Source organism: Maylandia zebra, linkage group LG15 (assembly GCF_041146795.1).
Source record: "Maylandia zebra isolate NMK-2024a linkage group LG15, Mzebra_GT3a, whole genome shotgun sequence".
NCBI lineage: Eukaryota > Metazoa > Chordata > Actinopteri > Cichliformes > Cichlidae > Maylandia > Maylandia zebra.
This window is the reverse complement of record NC_135181.1, coordinates 21237659-21262635: the sequence shown is the minus strand read 5'-3', so window position 1 is coordinate 21262635 and position 24977 is coordinate 21237659. Positions and strand designations below refer to the sequence as shown.

General features: G+C 46.7%; 1 protein-coding gene across 1 annotated transcript in view; it reads right to left on the bottom strand.

Annotated features, from left to right (window-relative positions):
• The window catches only part of LOC101475336 (plasminogen-like), a 30464-nt gene extending 7152 nt beyond the window's left edge, over window positions 1-23312 (bottom strand). The window contains exons 1-7 of the mRNA XM_076874092.1: window positions 23026-23312; window positions 20216-20351; window positions 4260-4366; window positions 3836-3950; window positions 3612-3751; window positions 3231-3345; window positions 3007-3146 (exon numbers count right to left, since the gene is read on the bottom strand). Coding sequence (XP_076730207.1) covers window positions 3007-3146; window positions 3231-3345; window positions 3612-3751; window positions 3836-3950; window positions 4260-4366; window positions 20216-20351; window positions 23026-23074 — 802 coding nt within the window. The 5' untranslated portion in view covers window positions 23075-23312. The remainder of the gene's footprint in view (window positions 1-3006; window positions 3147-3230; window positions 3346-3611; window positions 3752-3835; window positions 3951-4259; window positions 4367-20215; window positions 20352-23025) is intronic.
• Window positions 23313-24977: the final 1665 nt, after the last annotated feature.

The window sequence follows — 24977 nt, the reverse complement described above, 5'->3', positions numbered from 1 at the left end:
GAAGAAGGGACCTCAGCATGGACAGGACGGAGTGAGCACCGGTGTGGAGCCCCAAGAACCTGTTTGCACCCCTGCTTCCTGCCAGAGACCCAGAAATGTTCGTCGCCGCCTCTGAGCCATGGGCGGCTGAACAGACCCTGGGGCCAGAGTGCTGAAAGTGCGGGTGGCTGGGGCACCTACGGCGGGAGTGTCCGTTGATGGAGGTGGGCCAGGTGTTCCGCTTCGCTGGGGCTCCGGCCTTGGGGGCTGCACCCAGACCCTCGTCCACTGAAGCTTGGTTTGCCCCGGCTCATTGTTGGAGGCGGAGTGGGTGGAGGTAAAATGTGTGCATGGGGATGTTCACAGGTATTCCATAGTACCGCTGCTGCTAAAATTCCGGGGCAAAATGCATAGGGGAAAGGCTGCGGTTAGCCCGCGCCTGTCGCGTCCCCTGATTTTGGGTACAAATTGGCTGGGGTTTCATAGCTTGTTGGAGCAGTACATGGGGATGCGATTATGACTGGTAGATGCGTGTAATGTCTGCATGGTGCTCAGTGGTGACGCGGGGTCGTCCGATGCTGACTTTTGTGGGGAAGAAGAAGTGGGTCCTTCTACGGAGGTCCTTCTGTCTTCTGTGTCACGCCCTATGGAAGATTTTCCACTGGAGCAGTCTTGTGATGACACCCTACACTCAGCCTATGACCAAGTGATAGATATTGATGGTCACCTGGTGTGCCCTGAAGCTATGCAGACTTACCCGCACTTCCAATTGCAGAACAGTAGGCTGTATTGAGTGAGTTGCGACACTCACACTAACGAAATACACACCCAGTTGTTGGTGCCACGGAGCCGGCTGAAAATGATTTCCCGGGCGGCTTATTGCAACCCCATGGCAGGGCACATGGGATGCAAGAAAACTCAGGAACAAGTAATGGCCCGATTTTATTGGCTGGGCAGACGTGCGCCGATGGTGCGTGTCATGCCCGGATTGCCAGATGGTGAGCCAGCCAGCCGTTCCAAAAGCGCTTTTGCATCCATTACCCTTAATGGAGGTCCCATTCGAACGCATTGGTGTGGACCTCATTGGGCCATTCCACCAGAGTGCACGCGGCTATCACTTTGTATTATCTCTGGTGGACTATGAAACGTGATACCCGGAAGCAGTGCCGCTGCGCACCATTTCTGTAAAGAGCCTGGCTCAGGCACTGTTTCAGGTCATCTCCCGAGTTGGTATTCCGAAAGAAATACTGACTGACCAGGGCACGTCGTTCTTGTCTCGCATACTCAAAGAGCTGTATGAATTACAGGGCATTAAATCCGTTTGGACCAGCATCTACCACCCTCAGACTGACGTGGAGCGGCTGAATAAGACTTTGAAGTCCATGATTCGTAAGTTCATTCATGAGGTTGAACACAATTGGGATCGCTAGTTAGACCCTCTGTTGTTTGCAGTGCGGGGAGTTCCCCAGGCCTCCACGGGATTTTTTACCTTTGAATTACTGTACGGCAGGAAGCCGCAGGCAGGAGAAAAGTCCGAGCCCCGCAAAAAATGAAATTCAGTACGTGCTGGACTGCTAAAACCGCTTCTCCGGTGAGCCTGGTTAAGGAAAGAGATGAGTTGAGGCCGGAGGTACCAAATTCCACTACTCCTGCCTCCCTTCATTGTGATAACTATCTCACACAGGCCCAGAGAGCAGTTGATGCTGCATTGCAACAGCCTGGTGCAGCCTGGCATATGGTGTGTTCATGGCCCTACAGGCTACCCGAACATAAAAATTGTTCAGAGGTAATTGGCTTAGATGCTAAAGCTGGGAGTAATAGAAGAATTATGATATAGCCCCATCGTTCTTGTGGTGACAAAAGATGGGTCTATATGGTTCTGTGTTGACTATCGCAAGGTGAATGAGGTGTCACAGTTTGATGCTTACCCCATGCCCCGGGTCGACGAGCTCCTGGACCGGTTAGGCAATGCCTGTTTCACGACGCTGGATTTGACTGAGGGCTACTGGCAAATTCCCTTTTCTGGAGAGTCCAGGGAAAAGACGGCTTTCTCTACTCCATACGGGTTGTACCAGTACCTTCCAGCTCCTCATGGACTGGGTGCTGAGACCACACACTGCAAATGCTGCCGCCCACTTGGATGATGTTATCATCTTCAGGGACACCTGGACGAAGCATGTGCAGCGGGTGGCCGCGGTCCTGGAGTTCCTGAGACATGCGGGGCTCACAGCCAACCCGAAGAAGAGTGCGGTTGGACAGAAGGAGGTAAAAGTATGTGGGGTACCACTTGGGGGGCGGGCAGGTTCGTCCTCAGGTGGAGAAGACAGCAGCGATTGCATCCTGCCTGCGCCCCTAGACCAAAATGGAGGTGAGACGGTTCCTGGGGCTGGCCGGCTATTATGGCCAATTTGTGCCAGGGTTTGCGGACCTGACCAGCCCCTTGATCGAAAGAGTGCCTCAGATCTGGTCCAGTGGACAGGGCAGTGCCAGGCAGCGTTTGTGTGGGTGAAACAGGCTCTCTGTGGGGAGCTGCTGCTATACACACTTAATTTCTCTCTCCCTTTTCTCCTGCAGACAGATGCCTCAAACAGAGGGCTGGGGGCCGTTTTGTCCCAGCAGGTCGGGGGAGTCGACCGACCGGTTGGTACATCAGCTGGAAGCTAATGGACCGAGAAACCTGGTACAGCACTGTGGGAAGGGAGTGCCTAGCGATCGGGTGGGCGGTTGACTCCCTTCATTACCAGCTCCCGGGATGCCCATTCACCCTCTGCTCAGACCATGCCCTGCTGCAGTGGCTCCACTGCATGAAGGATGCCAACGCCCAGATTACCCAGTGGTATCTGGCCTTGCAGCCTTTTAAGTTCAGTTTTTCAGAACATTGTGTAGTGCCTATATTTCACATATTAGCTACATTAAATACCAAACCAAATGGCAATTGTTGAAAGAGAAATGGCTGCTAGAGGACAATTAGACATGTATGTCAGCTGAACAAAACAAAACAAACACAATAACATGTATGAATCTTACCAAAGCAGCTGGGTACGTTGCAGTGCTCCCAGCGGGTGTTAGCATCAGTAGTGTAACACCACGGTCCATTTCTGTCCCCATCAGGGTTTCTGCAGAAGTTGGACTCTAGATCTGCTTGTGGGTGGCTCTGCGGCATGAAACTGCAGCAGAAACATTATGAAACGTTTTAACAAAGGCATAAAAGGATATGAAGTGATGATGTAAAATCAAATGCAAACACATACTTTGGCCTGTGTGGGTAGCTTGAGTCCCATCTTTGACAGATCTTTCCTGAGTTTGTTCTGGACTTTGTTCCTCTGTAATCTCTTCCTATTCCATTTACACACTCCAGAAGATATGCTAGAAAAGAAAAGAAAAGAAAATCACTAGAAATAGATTTATTGATGTTTATCACAAATTTCATAATATAAATTATTTATCCGGTGCGAGTTCTGTGATGTTTTATGAAACTAAATTAAATTACAGCAGTGTTTAACTTTCAGGTGAAGCTGTTTTCAGTGGTGGAGATTTTTCCTCTGTAATTCTCATTATTTCAGACCAGCCATTCCTCTGTGAAGGAAAACACTGATTTATCTCAAATATCATGGCCATGCATTATAACTTACCAAAGCAGCTGGGTACGTTGCAGTACTCCCAGCGGGTGTTAGGATCAGTAGTGTAACACCACGGTCCATTGCTGTCCCCATCAGGGTTTCTGCAGAAGTTGGAGTAAAGCTCTGCTTGTGGGTGGCTCTGCGGCTTGAAACTGCAGCAGAAACATTTCGAAAAACTTTCACTAAGACATAAAAGGATATGAAATGATGATGCAAAATCAAATGCAAACACATACTTTGGCCTGTGTGGGTAGCTTGAGTCCCATCTTTGACAGATCTTTCCTGAGTTTGTTCTGGACTTTGTTCCCCTGTAATCTCTTCCTATTCCATTTAAACACTCCAGAAGATATGCTAAAAGAAAAGGAAAGAAAAGACTAGAAATAGATTTATTGATGTTTATCACACATTTCCTATAGTAAATAATTTATCTGATCCGAGTTCTGTGATGTTTTACAAAACTAAATTAAGCTGTTTATAGACACAGTACCTCACTCATCATGACACATATGCTAAACATTAACTACAATGTCAACAAAAAACATTGGAAACAAAAAACATGTAAACTAGAAAAGACTGGCCACTGTAGCCGACAGAAAGGACAGCATGAAAACATAGGCTTTAGTGTTTGTATTATTCATAGAGAAAAATGAGGATCGTTACCATTTCTTTCATATAAAGCTATGGTGCTTCTGCGAAAGACACTGTCTGTTTTGGAGTTTACCGCTGCTGTCCAACACTCTTGGTCCTTTTCATTATAGATAAAAGACCTGTGTGTAAAAAAAAAAAGAAAAGAAAAATTAAAAAATTGTTGATTCCTTTCTTGAAAGGTGCTATACAAATCTAAGTTATCTACACATTAGGTTTTGAGGTGGCCAATGGAACAACGCATACATGGACAAGGGTTGATAATTTGGTATTAATAGAAAGCTACTATGCCAGCTAACCCACTAAAAGAGATAAAATCAAATCACTTTTATTGTTATAACACATGTGTGCAAGTTTAACAAACAACAGTAGTGTGCAAAATACAAGAGACAGGATGCAAGCCAAATATAACAGGAATGTGAAAATTATGAGAATAAATATATGTATAAATATAAGAATGTATGCACATTAATTAATATTTATACCACACACACATATATATATATATATATATATATATATATATATATATATATATATATATATATATATATATATATATATAGGGTGCAAGATGCTAGCAGGCAAGGCATACATGGAACGCCATAACCAAGTGGCCGGCATAGTGTACAGGAACATCTGTGCCGAGTATAACCTAGAAGTCCCGAGGTCAAAATGGGAGATGCCCCCAAGGGTGGTGGAGAATGACCGAGCTAAGATCCTGTGGGACTTCCAGATACAGACGGACAAAATGGTGGTGGCTAACCAACCGGACATAGTGGTGGTAGAAGACGGCCGTAGTGATCGATGTAGCGGTTCCGAATGACAGCAATATCAGGAAGAAGGAACACGAGAAGCTGGAGAAATACCAAGGGCTCAGAGAAGAGCTCGAGAGGATGTGGAGGGTGAAGGTAACGGTGGTCCCCGTGGTAATCGGAGCACTAGGTGCGGTGACTCCCAAGCTAGGCGAGTGGCTCCAGCAGATCCCGGGAATAACATCGGAGATCTCTGTCCAGAAGAGCGCAGTCCTGGGAACAGCTAAGATACTGCGCAGGACCCTCAAGCTCCCAGGCCTCTGGTAGAGGACCCGAGCTTGAAGGATAAACCGCCCGCAGGGGCGTGCTGGGTGTGTGTATATATATATATATATATATATATATATATATATATATTTATTTATATATATATATATATATGTGTGTGTGTGTGTGTGTGTGTGTGTGTGTGTATGTATTAGGGGTGCAACAATACTAGTATCGATATTGAACCGTTCGATACGGTGCTTACAGTACAGTACAGTGCTCGGTACGCATATGTATCGAAAAATACAACATTTTTTATTTATTTTATCAACTTTTTTTCTGACGATGCTGTCTGTGTTGAGCGCTCAGTGGATCTGCGTTCGACTACTCCGCCTAGGCTGCACTGTCGAGTGCAGATCCACTGAGCGCAGCGCAAGCTAGCAAGACAGAAGCAAAGCTCGTTGCAACATGGCAACTCCCTCAACGCTACCTGAAATTGAACCTCCCCCACCCTCATTCAGATCTGGCGTTTGGAACTATCTTGGTTTTCATGTGAAGCATGACCCTGATGGACAAAAGTAAAACAGTATGTTGGATGTGCCACGCAATGCTCAATTACATTGGTGGGAACTAGTGCGTTAGCGCAGTTAGCTTGTTAACGTGTTGACGCCGTCCAGCCCCAAGCACGGGGCGATCCGCGGTAACTCGTTAACAGAGATTTGCCGCGTTATGGCGTTAATGTAATTTTAACGAGATTAACACTGACAGCACTAGTGGGATCACAACGAATGGACAATGAACACAACGACTGCACATTTATGCTGACATCATCCTAGTGCAAAGACAAGTAGAAGCAGACAAAAACAACAAGCACGCATGCTACAAACTTTATCATTTAGACAGCCGTTAGCACATGATTCTCCTTATGGGGACCTGATATGTTTAATATGCTGCTGAGAATATAGCCCAGAAGAAGCGTATAGTATAGCTTTTATTTTGGAAAGAGCCATTTCTCTGTAATAAACTCTTTTTTCCAAAGATGAGTGATTCCTCGATCAGATAGATTTATTTTTTTTATTTTGTTGTTTCGGCAACATTAAATTTGAAAACTGTACTTTTGAGTTAAAATATATATTTATAATTGTAATAAATGATAAATTAAAAAGGCATGAACATTTTTTTGTATCGAAAAAATATCGAACCGTGTCACCAAAGTATCGAACCGAACCGTGAATTTTGTGTATCGTTGTACCCCTAATATATATATATATAAAAACACCCAGCACGCCCCTGCGGGCAGTTTATCCTTCAAGCTCGGGTCCTCTACCAGAGGCCTGGGAGCTTGAGAGTCCTGCGCAGTATCTTAGCTGTTCCCAGGACTGCGCTCTTCTGGACAGAGATCTCCGATGTTATTCCCGGGGTCTGCTGGAGCCACTCGCCTAGCTTGGGAGTCACCGCACCTAGTGCTCCGATTACCACGGGCACCACCATTACCTTCACCCTCCACATCCTCTCGAGCTCTTCTCTGAGCCCTTGGTATTTCTCCAGCTTCTCGTGTTCCTTCTTCCTGATATTGCTGTCATTCGGAACCGCTACATCGATCACTACGGCCGTCTTCTTCTGTTTGTCTACCACCACTATGTCCGGTTGGTTAGCCACCACCATTTTGTCCGTCTGTATCTGGAAGTCCCACAGGATCTTAGCTCGGTCATTCTCCACCACCCTTGGGGGCATCTCCCATTTTGACCTCGGGACTTCCAGGTTATACTTGGCACAGATGTTCCTGTACACTATGCCGGCCACTTGGTTATGGCGTTCCATGTATGCCTTGCCTGCTAGCATCTTTCACCCTGCTGTTATGTGCTGGATTGTCTCTGGGGCATCTTTACACAGCCTGCACCTGGGGTCTTGCCTGGTGTGATAGACCCCAGCCTCTATGGATCTTGTCCTCAGAGCTTGTTCTTGTGCTGCCATGATTAGTGCCTCTGTGCTGTCTTTCAGTCCAGCTTTGTCCAGCCACTGGTAGGATTTCTGGATATCAGCCACCTCCTCTATCTGCCGGTGGTACATACCGTGCAGGGGCCTGTCCTTCCATGATGGTTCCTCGTCTCCCTCCTCTTTCTTGGGTTTCTGCTGCCTGAGGTATTCACTGAGCACTCAGTCAGTTGGGGCCATCTTCCCAATGTATTCTTGGATGTTCGTTGTCTCATCCTGGACTGTGATGCTGACACTCACCAGTCCCCGGCCCCCTTCCTTCCGCTTAGCATACAGCCTCAGGGTGCTGGACTTGGGGTGAAACTCTCCATGCATGGTAAGGAGCTTTCTTGTCTTTATGTCAGTGGCTTCTATCTCCTCCTTTGGCCAGCCTATTACCCCAGCAGGGTACCTGATCACGGGCAGGGCGTACGTGTTGATGGCCCAGATCTTGTTCTTACCATTCAGCTGACTCCTCAGGACTTGCCTGACCCTCTGCAGGTACTTGGTGGTTGCAGCTTTTCTAGCAGCCTCTTCATGGTTCCCATTCGCCTGCGGGATCCCCAAGTACTTGTAACTGTCCTCTATGTCTGCAATGTTGCCTTCTGGTAGTTCAATCCCCTCAGTTCTGACTACCTTCCCTCTCTTTGTTACCATCCGACTACACTTCTCCAGTCCGAACGACATTCCAATGTCATTGCTGTATAGCCTGGTAGTGTGGATCAGTGAATCGATGTCTCGTTCACTCTTGGCATACAGCTTGATGTCATCCATGTACAGGAGGTGGCTGAAAACTGCTCCGTTCCGTAGTCGGTATCCGTAGCCAGTCTTGTTAATGATCTCACTGAGGGGGTTCAGGCCTATGCAGAACAGCAGTGGGGACAGAGCATCTCCTTGGTAGATCCCGCACTTGATGGTGACTTGTGCTATGGGCTTGGAGTTGGCCTCTAATGTTGTACGCCACATCCCCATTGAGTTCCTGATGAAGGCTCTTAGGGTCCCATTGATCTTGTACAATTCTAGGCATTCCAGTATCCAGCTGTGGGGCATTGAGTCATAGGCCTTCTTGTAATCAATCCAGGCAGTGCACAGGTTGGTCAGTCTGGTCTTGCAGTCTCGGCTGACTGTTCTGTCTACCAGTAGTTGGTGTTTTGCACCTCTGGTATTCTTGCCAATTCCTTTCTGTGTCCCGCTCATGTATTGACCCATGTGCCTGTTCATCTTAGCCGATATGATGCCTGACAGGAGCTTCCATGTAGGGCTGGGACAACGCGTCGACGTAATCGATTACGTCGACGCAAAAAATACGTCGACGTAAAAAAATCTGCGTCGATGCGTCGTGACTTTCAAAAAAAGACATGGCGGCAGCGAGTAGCGGAATCATGAGTGAGGCAGTTGCAGTCAACTTAAATCACTCCACCTGAACACGCAGTTCTACAGTATGGGGATATTTTAACAGAAAAGGAAGTGATTCAGTCGTTTGCCGGCTTTGTGAGGTGGAAATGGCCTATCATAAAAGCACGACGGCTATGCACCAGCACCTCAAACGACTGCATCCAGGAGCAGCTTCTGCAAAGGACAAACCACCGTAAGTTTTCAACTTTTTTACTAACGCTAGTTTTTACCCGTTAATTCATCCAGACACCCCCCCACGTAGACGTACACTCACTTATAGACACAGAGATAAACACCCAACCTCCGTAAATGCAAAACTCATTTAAGCTGCTTAGCAGTAACATATAGCAGCTGCTGTTTAGTTGTTCTCTTTCATAGCATTCGTTTCGTGTCTCACTATGGGAACGCCTCCTGCGTGACCTCATCAGAAGCTCAAATACCATTACGCCAGCCCTTACAGGCTGGCTAGGTGACGCCCATGTCAGGAGGGGCCAGTGCCTCCCTATATAATAGGCTGACATAGCGTCAGATGTCATTCAAAAACCTCTTCTCGCTTCTCACAGAAGCCTGTAGACAACTGTGCTATTGGGTGCTAAAGCTAAACTGTCCACAGATTCGAGTGAACAACTCGGTCGCCGGGCGCTTTGTTCCCAGCTGTTCAGTTGTCCACTAGCATACAAGCAGTAGCAATACTGTTCTGTAGCTAGTGCTGGTGCCAAGTAGCAATACTTTCACCCAGGGAAGTAGCAATACTTTCCGAAAGCGAAGTAGCAACACTTTGCTAATAAAGGTACCCCTAGCTTCACCATCAGGTAGCAATACCCTTCGACGCTAGCGGTTTTACACATTAGGCAGCAATACCTGTAGAAAAGTAACAACACCTTTCAACCCACGTTAGCGAGGAATAGCAATATTCTCCGCACTCAGTGTCAGTCTCGCTAACGTGCGCAACCCTCTAGCTAACCATGGCTACAACGGCCAACGAAGTTGCAAAACTTTGTCCTTGCGGCAAGAAGATTTCTGCCTGGGATACACACCCCGTGTGTGCGGCATGCCTGGGTTTATCTCACGCTCAGGCTGCCCTGACACCTGCACACGACTGTATCCACTGCGCGGCTTTCCCACGCAAACTACTCCGCCGCAGGTTAGCTCGCCAGGCTAACCTGTCGGGTGGCGACCCTTTGCTGTGTGAGGCTGCTGCGGCGCAAGGAGAAACTGAGATGCCCGATGATTTGGCCGCAACGCCAGGGCCGAGCTGGGCAGAGGCAGACCCTCAGCCCATCGCGACCGCTTTCCCGTCGCTGGAGGCACACGGAGATCGTGTGTTTTTCCGCGATGCTGGAGTCACCTGGGGAGGAGATGCTAACGAGGACAGAGATGAATCGGCTGACTCGGAGCTCCTGCTGTCTGACGACGGCGAGGAGGAAGATTCCACCTCCTTGGCTAGCATCAGCTGGGCTGCAAAGCCCTCGGCTACCGGCGAGGTTGAAAAACCGACACCGCCGTCTCCCCTGGATCTCGACATGCAGGACATGCAAGCGCGCAGCCGCTAGGCTCAACATCCCGTGGCCCGCCATACAAACAGAGGTTGTAAAGTCTCGTTCTGACGGTAAGAAATTGCCGAAGGCGAAAAAGACGGGGAAGCATGTGTTGCCTGTTTTCCCTGAGCTACTCGATGAGATAGCGGTGACGTGGAAAGCAAAACCTTGCAGCGAGAAACACCCCATCGTGGGGAGCTCCCTGCTGGATTGTGAGGGGATGGAGTCTATCGGCCTCCGCCGAATGCCACAAGTGGAGCCGTTGGTGGCGAGCCATCTTCACCCGAAGACGTCTCTGTCCTCATCGGCCCCATCTCTCCCCTCCAAAGCAGACCGCTTCCAGTCTAGCCTTACAGATAAGTGCTACAAGGCAGTGACTCTGTCAGTAAGAGCCCACAATGCCTCTTCTATGCTAATGGCTTACCAAGCTGAGCTAGAAGAGGACATGACAGCTAACACAGATACCACAGTGTGCGAAGAAATCTGCGTTATAACTGAACACGTCCTCCGCCTCTACAAGGTAGCCATACAGGCTACTGGGAGAGCCATGGGCCTCATGGTTCTTCAGGAGCGAGCACGCTGGCTCGGGCTCACCAACCTGACGACTAAGGAAAAAGAGGAACTCCTCGACACCCCTGTCGTCCCTCACGGTCTCTTCGGTGCGGCTGTTACATCCATGCAGAAGAGATGTGAGGAGAAAAAGAGAGATGATGAAGCTCTGAAACTCTGCCTGCCGAGGAGGGCCCAGCACGCCACCCCAGCAGCGCCAGTCATTCGCGCAGGCAGCGTCTCGCCCGGTCCCCGCTTTCAGGATTCCCAAAGTGCCTAAGACGCAAGCAGCCCCCCAGGCTGCCGGGGCCCCTAAGAATCCATGGACTTGGAAGCAGTCTCCCCAGGCCAGACCTCAAGCGGCCCCTCCTCCTCCCCCCGCTGCCGCGATCGTGAGGAGGAAGAAGCGGCCGGCCTGACAGCCTCTCCTCTAGGCGGGAGCGAACCCAGTTTCCCCCTTTCATGGGCCACCCTCCCGCCTCCCAGCTCCGTTCCAGAGCAAGTTCAACGGGACATGTTCCACACAGAGTGCTTGACTCGGGCCGGTGTTCCTGTCACCGGACCCGCCAGAGGGAAAGCGAGCCAAAGTTCGCAGTGTTGTTTCACGAGCACTTCTCTCATGCATTCTGTATTAAAAAAGCCCCGACACGCGCATCCAGGCAGTTTGCCGAGGGCGCTGTCGAGTGTTGCAAAACACATGAGAAAATCAAACATGCTGAAAAACGGAGCACTGTCTGCCATAACGCAGCCCGTGGAGACTCGCGTTTCCACGGCTGTGATGATGCAGATGGGCCCGTCACCTCGCTCGCCTGTGACAGAGGTGACGGGACGCCGAAATGGCGTATGTTTCGCGCTGCGACCACAAGGGGGCGCCAAAACGCCATATTCGGTGGAGTGGCCAGTGAGCCCTCTGTCTCTCCACATGAAGAACTGGGCCACCTGCACTCAGTCAGCATGGGTGCTGAGGACATTGAAAAAGGGCTACAGGCTGCAATTCAGTGTCGCTCCACCACAATTCAAAGAAATTGTTTACTCTCGTGCTCCGGGCGAGTCTGCCAGTTTTCTCCTGGAGGAAATTTCCACCTTGAGAGACAAAGGAGCTATAAGAATTGTCCCTCCCGAGGAAATGCACAGCGGATTTTATTCGAGGTATTTCCTTGTGCCAAAGAAAGGGGGGAGGGGGATGAGAGCCATTCTGGATCTCCGTGCCCTGAACCGGCATTTGAGGACATACAAGTTCAGGATGTTGACGCACGCCTCGCTGCTACGGTTTGTACGAGCGGGCGACTGGTTCACATCAATCGACCTGAGGGATGCTTATTTCCACATCCCCATATATCCCCCACACCGAAAGTATCTGAGATTTGCTTTCCAGGGGATGGCATACGAGTTTGTAGTCCTGCCTTTTGGTCTCTCACTGAGCCCAAGGGTGTTTGTGAAATGCACCGAGGCAGCAGTGGCCCCGCTCAGGAAAAAGGGCATTCGGGTGGCCACGTACATCGACGATTGGCTGGTGGCAGCCCCAACCCGCCAGGGAGCAACTTGTCACACAAATGCTCTCATACAGGGGTCCCCCAAGTTACACACGCTGGCACACAGACTGATAGTCTGGAGCAGTGTTCACTTGCTGTCACTGAGAGCAACTCACGTGCCGGGGATCTTGAACTTTGGAGCAGATCTTCTCTCCAGGGGCAACCCGCTGTATGGGGACTGGAAGCTTCACCCGGAGGTGGTGAAGCAGATCTGGCTGCGATTCGGTCTGGCGACCGTGGATGTTTATGCATCCAGGGAGAATGCTCAGTGTCCCCTGTTTTACTCGCTGAACGATCAGAGAGCTCCACTCGGGGTGGATGCTCTAGCTCACGAGTGGCCGAGAACCCTCCTCTATGCTTTTCCCCCAGTGGCCCTCATTTCTCCAACTCTGGCCAGAGTGAGGGAGAGAAGTCACTATATGATCCTGATAGCCCGGCACTGGCCAGGGAAACACTGGCTGGCGGAGATTTTTCAGCAGCTGTGCGGCCCACCTTGGCTGTTACCACTACGCAGAGACCTCCTGTCTCAGGCACGGGGGGAAATATTCCACCCCCACCCAGAGAGGCTGGCTCTGTGGGCTTGGCCCGTGAGTGGTTTAACCTGAACACGGTGGGGCTCCCTCATAGTGTTATCGACACTATTCAGTGTTCTAGAGCATCGTCTACTCGGACGCTATATGAGCATAAGTGGCGTGTGTTTGAAAGCTGGTGCTTAGAATCACAGGCCATCCATTTTCAGTGCTCTGTGGCTGTGATTCTGTCATTTCTTCAGGCCCTGATTGATACGGGTAAAGCCTTCTCCACCATCAAGGTGTATTTGGCAGCAATTTCAGCCTGCCATATTGGTTTTGAGGGAAAGACTGTTGGCCAGCATCCCTTAATATGCCGTTTCATGAAGGGTGCACGGCGTAAATTGCCTACGTCTAGGCCATTGGCTCCATCGTGGGACCTTCCCACAGTATTGGCTGCGCTCTCCTGTTGCCCATTTGAACCCCTGGAACAGGTTGAGTTGAAATTTCTGTCCTTGAAGACGGCTCTTTTAATTGCTTTAGCTTCTGCTAAACGTGTGGGAGAGATACACGCTCTCTCAGTGCATCAGTCATGCATTCAGTTCTCCTCGGATAATACGAGGGTCAGTATGCGGCTCACCCTGCCTTTGTCCCGAAGGTTGTCGGCACATGTTCCCCTAAAGAACTGCCGGCCTTTTGCCCACCGCCTTTCTCCTCAGAGGAGCAACAGCGGCTGCATACCTTGTGTCCAGTCCGTGCTCTGCGCATTTACATGGACCGAACCCAGAGTGTCAGACAAAGTGACCAGCTGTTCGTGTCCTGGGCTAAACCACATATGGGAAAGCCTGTGTCTAAACAGCGCCTCTCCCATTGGATAGTAGGAGCAATTGCCTTGGCCTATACTAGCAGGGGCCTTCAGCCCCCTGCTGGCTTACGTGCGCATTCCACTAGAGGTCTGGCGACCTCATGGGCTCTCTTTAGGGGAGTTTCTATTCAGGAGGTGTGTGCAGCTGCATGCTGGACCTCACCTCATACATTTGCTAGGTTTTACAGGTTAGATGTGACAGCACCTAACCTAGCACATTCAGTCCTCAGTGCAGGTTCTTCCCGGGTGGGGGCCTATCCCCTGTGAAGTGCTGTTGGGGACAGTTGTCTTCTTAACAGGCATGTCTGGCAATCCGGGAGTCAGTATTTCTCCCATAGTGAGACACGAAACGAATGCTATGAAAGAGAACTTAAGGTTATGTATATAACCCCGGTTCTCTGAGTAGCATGAGTGAGTGTCTCACCAGACCGCCCTCCTTGCTATGGAAGCGAGGAAGTGGTGGGCTTGTTTTGAATGACATCTGACGCTATGTCAGCCTATTATATAGGGAGGCACTGGCCCCTCCTGACATGGGCGTCACCTAGCCAGCCTGTAAGGGCTGGCGTAATGGTATTTGAGCTTCTGATGAGGTCACGCAGGAGGCGTTCCCATAGTGAGACACTCACTCATGCTACTCAGAGAACCGGGGTTATATACATAACCTTAAGTTATTGTTTTTTTGGTTTGTGGCCCATGCTGGCAAAATGAGTCGGAATGCATGCAGGCTGATTATCAGAATCGGCGAAAGACAAAAATGTGAGACAGCGAATTGGCCGCAGGAGAAATGTTAACAAGGATAATGCACCACCTGCTAAACGTAGCCGTCGTGGACACTATTACAACATTGTTAAAGTGCTTGCAAAAGCAAAATGACAATGAACTCTTGATTTGTCAAATTTAATGTGTTTCATCCTATTTGAACGCTGTTTTTATACATAATGCTTCTCCAGCTTGATCTTATAGGTCAAAGTTATGCCATCTAATGACTAGAAACATTAAATTTTTTGTTAAAAACAGAAGATTGTAGTACAATGTTATTGTGGATTTTGTTTTGTGAATGAAGAGCACTTTTTGGCAGAAAGCAAAGTGAATGTTACATTTTGTTTGTTTAAAGACACCATTGTTGCTATTTATTTGAAATGTTTTGTTAACTTTTCCTTAATTTTATATATGTTTGCACATTTCATTTCTTGTTAAATGCTATCTCTATTGTATTGATTGTACGACCTCTACAACTTTATTTTGCAATTTTTTTTTTATTAAAAGGTCATCAAATGAATAAATTTGTGTTTTTCATTTATATACATAAATTAGTAAATGTGAAATTGCTATACAAGTCAAATAATGGGGAAAAAAATCGTTAATCGAATCGAATCGAAATCGAATTGGATTGAAAAATGAATCGTTAGATTAATCGATGCATCGAAAAATTAATCGCTAGATTCATCGATTAGGAAAATAATCGTTTTGCCCAGCCCTACTTCCATGTAGTACTGAGGCAGGTTATTGGTCGGTAGTTGGAGGGGACCGGTCCCTTCTTGGGGTCCTTGGGGATCAGGACCGTCCGACCTTCGGTTAGTCATTCCGGGTGTCTCTCGTTAACTAGCAGCTGGTTCATTTGTGCTGCCAGACGCTCGTGGAGTGCAGTCAGCTTCTTTAGCCAGTAGGCGTTGTTAAGGTTCACATAATTGAGGAAGGAGAGTACAAACAACCAGGTCCAGAAGATCTTGGTCAAACAATTGATTTTAATGAATACACGCGTGGGAAGACCACTGTACGCAGACAGGAATTAATCTTCGACTTAATCAAAGCATACACAGATTTTTATAGCATCAGGGTTTGAATTAATGACGCCCCTTCATACGTCACAGACAGAATATATACATACGTCAAATCAAAACCACAATGACTTTTAACACAGTTTAAAAGAACGTTGTCTTCTATCTTCATGGCCGGTACTTCCTGTCACTGCCGGATGCTCTCTTGTCATCTTGACACCTCAGCAGCAGTTCTGCGACAAACTGCTCTTTTGCAACCCCAAGCAAAACATGATTAAACTTCCACCTATAAATGATTCTCTCTAACTGAGTGTGTGTGTGTCTATGTCGTCCTCAAATGCTCTCTCAATTCACCCGTTGCACTTCTGACCTTTTACCAGACCAGAGGCTCATCCTTATGTGTAATAACCTAACTGAAACTACATGTACTATGTTGAATAAATGTTTTAATCAAGAACCTCTACTAAGAGCTTAGTAAAAGAATATAAAAGTATAACAGACAATTTGAATAACCTAGTAATTCAAATAGCCTCGTCTAACCTGCTCCTCAGATTAACTTAGACTCTGCTTTCACTTCTGCAAACTCTCTGCAACTTCCGGTCAACTCCTGCAACTTAGTCTTTCTGAAAGACACACACACTGTTTAAACCTCTGAATACAATATCGATGCTGCAGATTATATTATTAATGCAATGGTAATGATGATGATTATTTAACAATAGCAGTAAAATAATTTCCCTGCTCCACAGCGTGAACCATGTCGGGCCCTGGTGCTGTCCAACTCTTCATACTGGAGACCCTTTCTTGGATATCTGCCACTGTGATGGTTACTGGACCCTGTTGAGGGAGGTTGATGTGGTCTTCCCTCAGATCAACTAGCCACTGAGCATTGCCGTTATGGGTTGCGTCCTTCTCCTATATGCTCTTCCAGTATTGCTCCGTCTCCAGCCTTGGTGGTGCTGTTCTCTTCTTATTATTGTTCCCTTGCCACTGAGAGTACACCTTTGCTGGTTCTGTGGAGAACAGCTGGTTTATTCTCCTGCCTTCTATCTCTCTGGTGTACCTCCTCAAGCGGCTGGCCAAGGCTGTGAGTCTTTGCTTGGCAGTTTCCAAGGCCTCAGGTATGGACAGCTTGCTGTATTTCTTATGCACCTTCTTTGTCGCACCTTTCTGCAACTCCGTTAGTTTGCTAACCTCCCTCCGTGCTACTTTGATCTTGCCCTCTAGCCTCCTCCATGGAGGGTACTGCCCCTTGTAGCTGTTCAACTTGTAGCCAAGCATCTCACTGATCACTGCTGCCGTATTGTAGATCAGCTTGTTAGTGTCGGTAATCGTGGTTGTAGGTATTGTCCATAGTGCTGGATTAACATCATCTAGCAGACCTTCTGAGGGTACTTTACGTAATCTTGGTAACCGGCTACGGGGGATCCAGGTTTCAAGCTTGGCCATGATCCTATTTTTCAGGTCAGTTCCTCTCGCACTCAACGATCCTTCTCCTATCGCACTTGGGGCTATGTACCCAATCTCGGGTGGGGGTGATGATATCTCCCCCCTGACCTGGCGTCCTGACTCCTCCTTGCCGTAGAATTAGTGTTGTACCTCGTCAATCTCTAGCTGTGATATATATATATATATATATATGTATATGTATATGTATGCATGCATATATATATATATATATATATATATATATATATATATATATATATATATATATATATATATAAAAACACCCAGCACGCCCCTGCGGGCGGTTTATCCTTCAAGCTCGGGTCCTCTACCAGAGGCCTGGGAGCTTGAGGGTCCTGCGCAGTATCTTAGCTGTTCCCAGGACTGCGCTCTTCTGGACAGAGATTTCCGATGTTGTTCCCGGGATCTGCTGGAGCCACTCGCCTAGCTTGGGAGTCACCGCACCTAGTGCTCCGATTACCACGGGGACCACCATTACCTTCACCCTCCACATCCTCTCGAGCTCTTCTCTGAGCCCTTGGTATTTCTCCAGCTTCTTGTGTTCCTTCTTCCTGATATTGCTGTCATTCGGAACCGCTACATCGATCACTACGGCCGCCTTCTTCTGTTTGTCTACCACCACTATGTCCGGTTGGTTAGCCACCACCATTTTGTCCGTCTGTATCTGGAAGTCCCACAGGATCTTAGCTCGGTCATTCTCCACCACCCTTGGGGGCATCTCCCATTTTGACCTCGGGACTTCCAGGTTGTACTCAGCACAGATGTTCCTGTACACTATGCCGGCCACTTGGTTATGGCGTTCCCAAGCTAGGCGAGTGGCTCCAGCAGATCCCGGGAACAACATCGGAGATCTCTGTCCAGAAGAGCGCAGTCCTGGGAACAGCTAAGATACTGCGCAGGACCCTCAAGCTCCCAGGCCTCTGGTAGAGGACCCGAGCTTGAAGGATAAACCGCCCGCAGGGGCGTGCTGGGTGTTATATATTTTTTAAAAAAAAAGTAGTACACACCCCGACTGGCCGAATGGGGTGCGTAGGAGGGCTTTGTACGCATCCAGGAAGGAGGTGTAACAGTGGTCAAGCAGCCGCTCTCCTCGTGTTATGAAGTAAATGTGTTGGTGGAGTTTTGGTAAAACTTTCTTCAGGTTTTCTTTGTTAAAGTCCCCGGTTGTGATAAATGCCATCTCTGGGTGCATGGTTTTCTGGCTGCTAATCGCACTGTACAGTCCCATCATTGGCCAGTCAGCCTCGGTTTGTGGGGGAATGTAAACAGCCGTAATAATGACTGCTGTAAATTCCCTCGGTAGCCAGAATGGCTTGCACTTAATGATCAAGTACTCATCAGGATTATACAGCTCATGTGGGAACTATAGATGAGGAGAAAGCCAACATTCACAGTTACCAAGAAGCACCTAGTTGTTCAGTTTAACCCTTTAAGACCTCCAATAGAACCAGGTCCGCCAGAGCTTACTTTATATTTTTACATGCTGTAGTGCCATTTTTGGGAGCATTTCAAGTTGCTATACATTAATACAACTGTTATATCCCATATTTTAATAATATGTATGCATTAAGTCCATAGTAACTACATTAATTGCAAAAAAGTGCAATAAACCAAAAAAATTGAAAATCGTTTTTGTTTTTTTTACATAAATTTCTACTTGAAGAAATTTAAGAGGTTTATCGCTTAAAACTTTAAATAAAAAAAGGTGCAAAAAATAGTTTACAACAACAGGAAATTTATTTTGAGTGTTTTCATAGTTTTATTTTTGAGATACACCAATTTTTATATACTGCAGGAAAAACGAAAAACAATCCTATGATGCAAATTTGCAAAGAAAACAGCATGTGCATCAAAATAAACTATTTCCAGCAGTGCAATTCGAGTTCTAAGCATCCCAGAAACTATTCAGAAAAGCATAAAACATAACTCCAGTATAGGCTTTTAAGGCCTACAAATAAAAACTAAATTTTCCGCGAAAATGACGTCACTTCCGGTTTCGAGCAGGAAATTACGGACATGCGATCGTTCGCGCTGACGTCTGTTTCGATGTGAGAAGTGTTACGAACAGCTGATCGGATCAGCAAAGCGTGTTTCTGGAATATTATGTTTTTGTTCCTGCAAGCGCTTTTTAAGCAATTTTTGCAAAGCTATATGTGGAAGGAAACCGTGACCTACGACAAGCTGATGGCACAAGATGTAAGTACAACTCGTCCGGTTTCATATGCAAAAAAATTATTGCGCTAGCTTACGCGGTTCCGGTTCTACAGGGATTTAAAAATAGTTACGCAAAACGGAGCGTGCCTGTTCCGACTGGTTTTAAAGGGTTAATAACATCAAGAGAAGCTATTATCAAAGCTTGAGATCAAGAGTCTAAAGTACAATGGGAACAGCAGTGAGCAGTATGGAAATATTTAGCTAACCCTCGTAGAAGAGAGCAGTGAATCCTAACTAAATGTTGCCCAGCCACCTGCAATGGCAGATGCATCTACTGAATTGAGAAAATATGTAACTAAGGTAGCCACCCAAGCAAACGCACGAGTCTCCTGGCTAACAGTCCCATCAGAGGAGATGCTTGCAGATGTAAACAACTGAACAATACTGAAAGAACATCTGTGAGAAAGAGGTGTCACACCACACCAATACCAAGTGGCTGGTGGACTTAGAATAAGACCAGACCACAGCAACTTTCTATGGAAGGTTGCTGTGGCATAGCAACTATACTGAGTAGAAACATGCGTCAATACACAAGAATAGCTCAGAAAGGCATTGGAAATACAACAGACAGCAAAAGCATCAGCTCCTTGTTTATAGAGCTGCAACACAGGACTTTACAACTACGCAGACCACGCTGAGCACCACCTTGACAACCTACAATTCAATTCTTCACACATCCATATTAGAGTGCCTGGACTATACAAGGCATAATGGTAGGAATAAGATCACACTTATTGATACATAAGCCTTACTGGTCATCAGATTCCCAGTGTGAACAATAAAGAAAGAAAGGAAAGAGTGTATGGGTTAGTTAGTGTCAGAGCCACAATTTGAATCATGGAGCATCGACAAAAACAGCTGAAGATAGATGATGATAAGGAACAATTGTGATAGATGTGGCAATCCCAGTGCAGAGCAACATCAGGAAGAACGAGCACAAGGAAACAGAAAACTACCAGGAGCTAAAGGAACAACTGGAGCAGATGTGGAGGGTAAAATGCGGCCCTATGGATAATGGCAGGACTAGGAGCTATAAATGGAAACATTTTTATTTGTATATACATACCGTTTGTATATACATGCAACATTTTGATTCACAGAACGTAATGTGAGATGTGAACTTACTTGCATGTGAAAGATGTTTCGGTGTTACATTTGGTGGTACAGTCAGCCACAGTATTAACTGAATACGTTCGTTTGTTCAGTGAGAGAATCCATGCACCTTCAGTTTTGGAGTAGCCCTCCACGTCATTGCCACCAACTGCAATCAGTCACATCCAAAAAAAAACAATTACTTCATGTATTTCCTGGTCAGAAGTGACTGCCATAGGAAATGAATGGGAACCCAAAAGCTAAATTTTCTAATCTTTTATTTAGCAGACCAAGTATTGGATATGAGGAGTAAAGTGAAATACTTAGGTCATATCTTAAAAAATGATCTCTGTGATGATGATGATGCGAAACCCCAGCATTGTAAGTTGCACATGCAAGCTAATATAAGGCCACCTAAATTTTACATGTTAAAAGAGCCATTTTCAAGCCTATTGTGCCTATGGCTCATTTGTGGTGTAATTATATCAAAGTCATAATGAAAAAAAAAACCGCTGGTGGCTTTTCAGGATGCATTTAAAATTTTCCTTAAACTTCCAAGATGGACATCTGCAAGTCAAGTGTTTGTCGTGAGTAACGTCCCAGCTTTTCGTGCCTTACTGAGGAACTATATGTACAAATTTATGTGCTGTTTGAATGAGTCAAGAAATTCAATAGTAAGAGCTGTGACAGTTATAACACATGACGACACAACTGTAGTTCAAGTTTTTATGAACATTGCAATAAGTGTCCTTATATTTGTGAGTTTTGTCTTTGTTTTTTTATAATATGGAGGAATTTTGTCTGAAATATATATATTTATATAAAAATTCCCCCTTCGCCCCTGTGGACGGTCTATCCTTCAAGCTCAGGTCCTCCATCAGAGCCTGGGAGCTTGAGAGTCCTGCGCAGTATCTTAGCTGTTTCTAGGACTGGAAAAAAAGCACCGAAATAAAGCACCGAAATGTGCGTTGCTTGTCGGTCTGGTTACTACCGTTTATGTCAGAACACCGGTACCCATCCGTAGCCATGATTAGTGCCTCTGTGCTGTCTTTCTTTGTCCAGCCACTGGTAGGATTTCTGGATGTCAGCCACCTCCTCTATCTGCTGGTGGTACATACAGTGCAAGAGCCTGTCCTTCCATTATGGTCCCTTCTCTTCCTCTTCTTTCTTGGGTTTCGGTGCTCAAGGTATTCAGTGAACACGCGGATCTTGTTCTTACCATTGAGCTGACTTCTCTGCAGGTACTTGGTGGTTGCAGTTTTCCTAGCGGCCTCTTCATGGTTCCCATTTGCCTGCGGGATCCCCAGGTACTTGTAACTGTCCTCTAAATCTGCAAAGTTGCCTTCTGGTAGTTTGATCCCCTCAGTTCTGACTACCTTCCCTCTCTTCGTTATCATCCGACTACACTTCTCCATTCCGACTGACATTCCGATGTCATTGCTGTATATCCTGGTGGTGTGGATCAGTGAATCGATGTCTCTTTCGCTCTTGACATACAGCTTGATGTCATCCATGTACAGGAGATGGCTGACAACTTCTCCATTCTGTAGTCGGTATCCGTAGCCAGTCTTGTTAATGATCTCACTGAGGGGGTTCAGGCCTATGCTATGGGCTTGTAGTTGGCCTCTAGTGTTGTCCTCTACATTCCCATTGAGTTCCTGATGAAGGCTCCTAGGGCCCTGTTGATCTTGTATAGGTCTAGGCAATCCAGGAGGGAATTCCAGGACATATTTTAAGAAATCTGCTACTGCTAAATTTGGGGGATTAACAGTATCACAGGGAAACATAAGGGTGGAAGGGATCACAACCAGCACCTCAAAAGCTCAAAGATTCTTATTTTTTAGATCAAGATAAAACACTTTTAGACTCCCACATCAAGAGTGCTGTTGGATTTCTCATCTGTTGTTATTAGATACATTTCATTACAAGTCTAGCAGTTCTCATAAGAGCAAAACACAAATGCTGTCAAGACTTATTTTTCCATCAAGATTTTTTTTCCTTTGCCACCTTGCACAGAAGTTAAGACAGCAGGTAAATAAAATATTTTACTGAACAGTTATCCAATATGAAGGCATATCAATGTATATTCAAGGAAGTAATTAGAATTTCGACTTGTTTTAACCCAACAGGCCGGTGTGTAAAAGTAGTTATTAAAAGCAGAGGAGATATTGTAGCGCTGTCCTTTTTGTTATGTACCCAAATGTTACATTTTTAAAGACAGTATATATTCTTTGTCAATAAGCAGGTTTTGTCCAGTCAGTCAAGGTTGCTGATTAGAGGGTTTATCGGGAAATCGTGTAGCCAAACAATCCATTTTACGTCATCTGACTAAAAGGAACCAGTATACGGGCTCCAACATGGTTACCAAATCATCCAACACACTGTTTTAGGTCTTTATAAACTACACTACACAGAATTATCCTAAATTACTTTAACGTAAGCTTACATTTATCAAATTCCATTAATTATTCAAATCTAGACTAAAGGTATAGCTTTGAATGTGCTGATGTGGTCTGTCATGACCCATTTAGACCTGAGACTGTGAGAAAAAATGTGTCTCTGTGCTTCTTATTTTGTTGAGTTATTTCTAGCATATGTAATGTAAAAAAAAAGAAAAGTGTTAGTGTTATTGTTGTATTCTGCATTATAAGAATTTAGCACTTGAAACGCATCCATTATTACCATTTAAACTAAATGCTAAAAAAAAGAAGCCAACCCCCCCCCCCCCACACACACACACACACACACACACCTTGTTTGCTTTTTTAAATGTAAGAAAACAGAGCTGAACAAATAAGAAGAAAAATCCTCTTTACATGCCCTATAGTAGTTGTACTACTTACCAGTGGAGATCAAGGCTCCCAGGATGAAAGCTGCTGTGTGCAGGCCCATGGTGAGACCCTAAAACTAGCAGTTCATCATCGACTTACTCAAAGAGACACCTTGTGGTATATTATTGGGCTTCTTTTAGCATGTTGGGGGGACAAATAGGGCAATTCACTTACGTGTTAATCATTGTCCCAACAAGGACAGCAAAAGCACTGCCAATCAAAATCCTTGTTTATGAGCGCCAGCAAAATCATTGCATCACAAAAAAAAAGCACAGCGTTTCATTCTCAATTATGTGTGACATATTGTTAAATATTTTCAGCTGTACCTGTCATGGTCCTGGGTCGGTGACCCAGCGCTTTTTGTTCGTTATCATTTTCTTGATGATGATTGTTGAAGTTCTATGTGTTATATTCAGTCTGCCTCTGAGTCCGCGTCTGTATCTGTCTGTCTATGGTGTCACCCCATCTGTTTGTGAATCTGTCTGTTTAGTTCAATGTCTTGTCTGGTTCCATGTGTCTGAGTTTCCTGTTTTATTGTGAAGGTCTGTGTCATATGTGAGTGTGCTCAGTTTACGTTTCCCCTGTCCCGTCAGCTCAGATTCCTCCCAGCTGTGTTGCCCTCCTGCCTCTCATCCCCTGATTACTGGTGTGTGTATTTAAGCCCTGTGTGTTCTCCTGCCTGTTGCCGGTTCGTCTGTGTAACGCCGTGTCAGTCTGTTACCCTGTGTTCCACGGTGTCCTGTTCCTCGTCTGCGTCTCTCTGCTTCTCATCCCGTTGTCATATGCTCCCAGGTCTGTTATTTTTAGTTCTCCCAGTTTAGGTGTCTTTAGTTATTTGTTATGCCCCACTGTTTGTTTGCCACTACACCTCTGTAAATAAAACCACCGGTATCTCATCCACTGCCTGCATCTTGGGTCCTTCTTCCAACTCCACACGGCTCGCCTCGGCAGCCGTGACAGTACGAACCGGCCACAATGGACCCAGCAGCATCCAACCCGCCCGAGGAGCTCCGGGAGGATATTATTTATTCTGTGGACTGTTTAATTAATTTATGGCTGGGGCATGAGGAGAAGGGATTCCGCCAAGCCATAGCTAATCGATTGGAGCGACTGGTTTCCGGTCTCCCCTGGCTGTTCGGCTCACTCCACCCACTTGTTCAGAATTTCTTTCTGAACGAGCTGCACCTTCACCCCCCTACCATTCGTCTGCTCAGCCCACCGGAGGATATGCAGTCCGAACTGCCGGATGTGAAGTTACCCGGCCTGTCGGAGCGTTCTCCGAGGAGGAAGCAACGTTCGCATCATAGGCGTCTCACCCCACAGCCGGGTGGTGGGACTTCAGAACCGCCGGCTGTGGTGAGTGAAAAAGACATTCTTTCTGTTTCACCAGACTTTGGGACTGTTAATTCCGGGGCTGTGTTTATTCAGTTAGCCGCCCGGCCTCAAGCTCAGTTAGCCGCCCGGCCTCAAGCTCAGTTAGCCGCCCGGCCTCAAGCTCAGTTAGCCGCCCGGCCTCAAGCTCAGTTAGCCGCCCGGCCTCAAGCTCAGTCGCCACCTCCACCACGTTCAGTCTCACAGTCCATAGCTCAATTACAGTCACAGCGGACTTATTACAAACCATGCTACAATCCATAGCAACTGTAGCTCAGTTGGCAGAAGAATCATCAGCTTTATCCTCCGTTCAGTCTCCAACTTCACCACCGTTGTCATCACAACCATTATGTCAGTCACCTTCAGTTCAGCCTCCTGTCCAGCAGCCACCAGCCCTGCATTCTGTGTCAGTTGCTTCACCTGTAAAACAATACAAGTCAATTCTACCCGAAAGACACTATTCCTCGCCCATCCATTCCAAGCAGAGAGACAAATCTAATAATAATGTCAACATTCCTCAAAGGCTGGCCAGTTCTGAGACTGAGATGCACTCCAGGGCCTCCCCAGAGGCTGGGTTTCAGTCCCCATCAGAC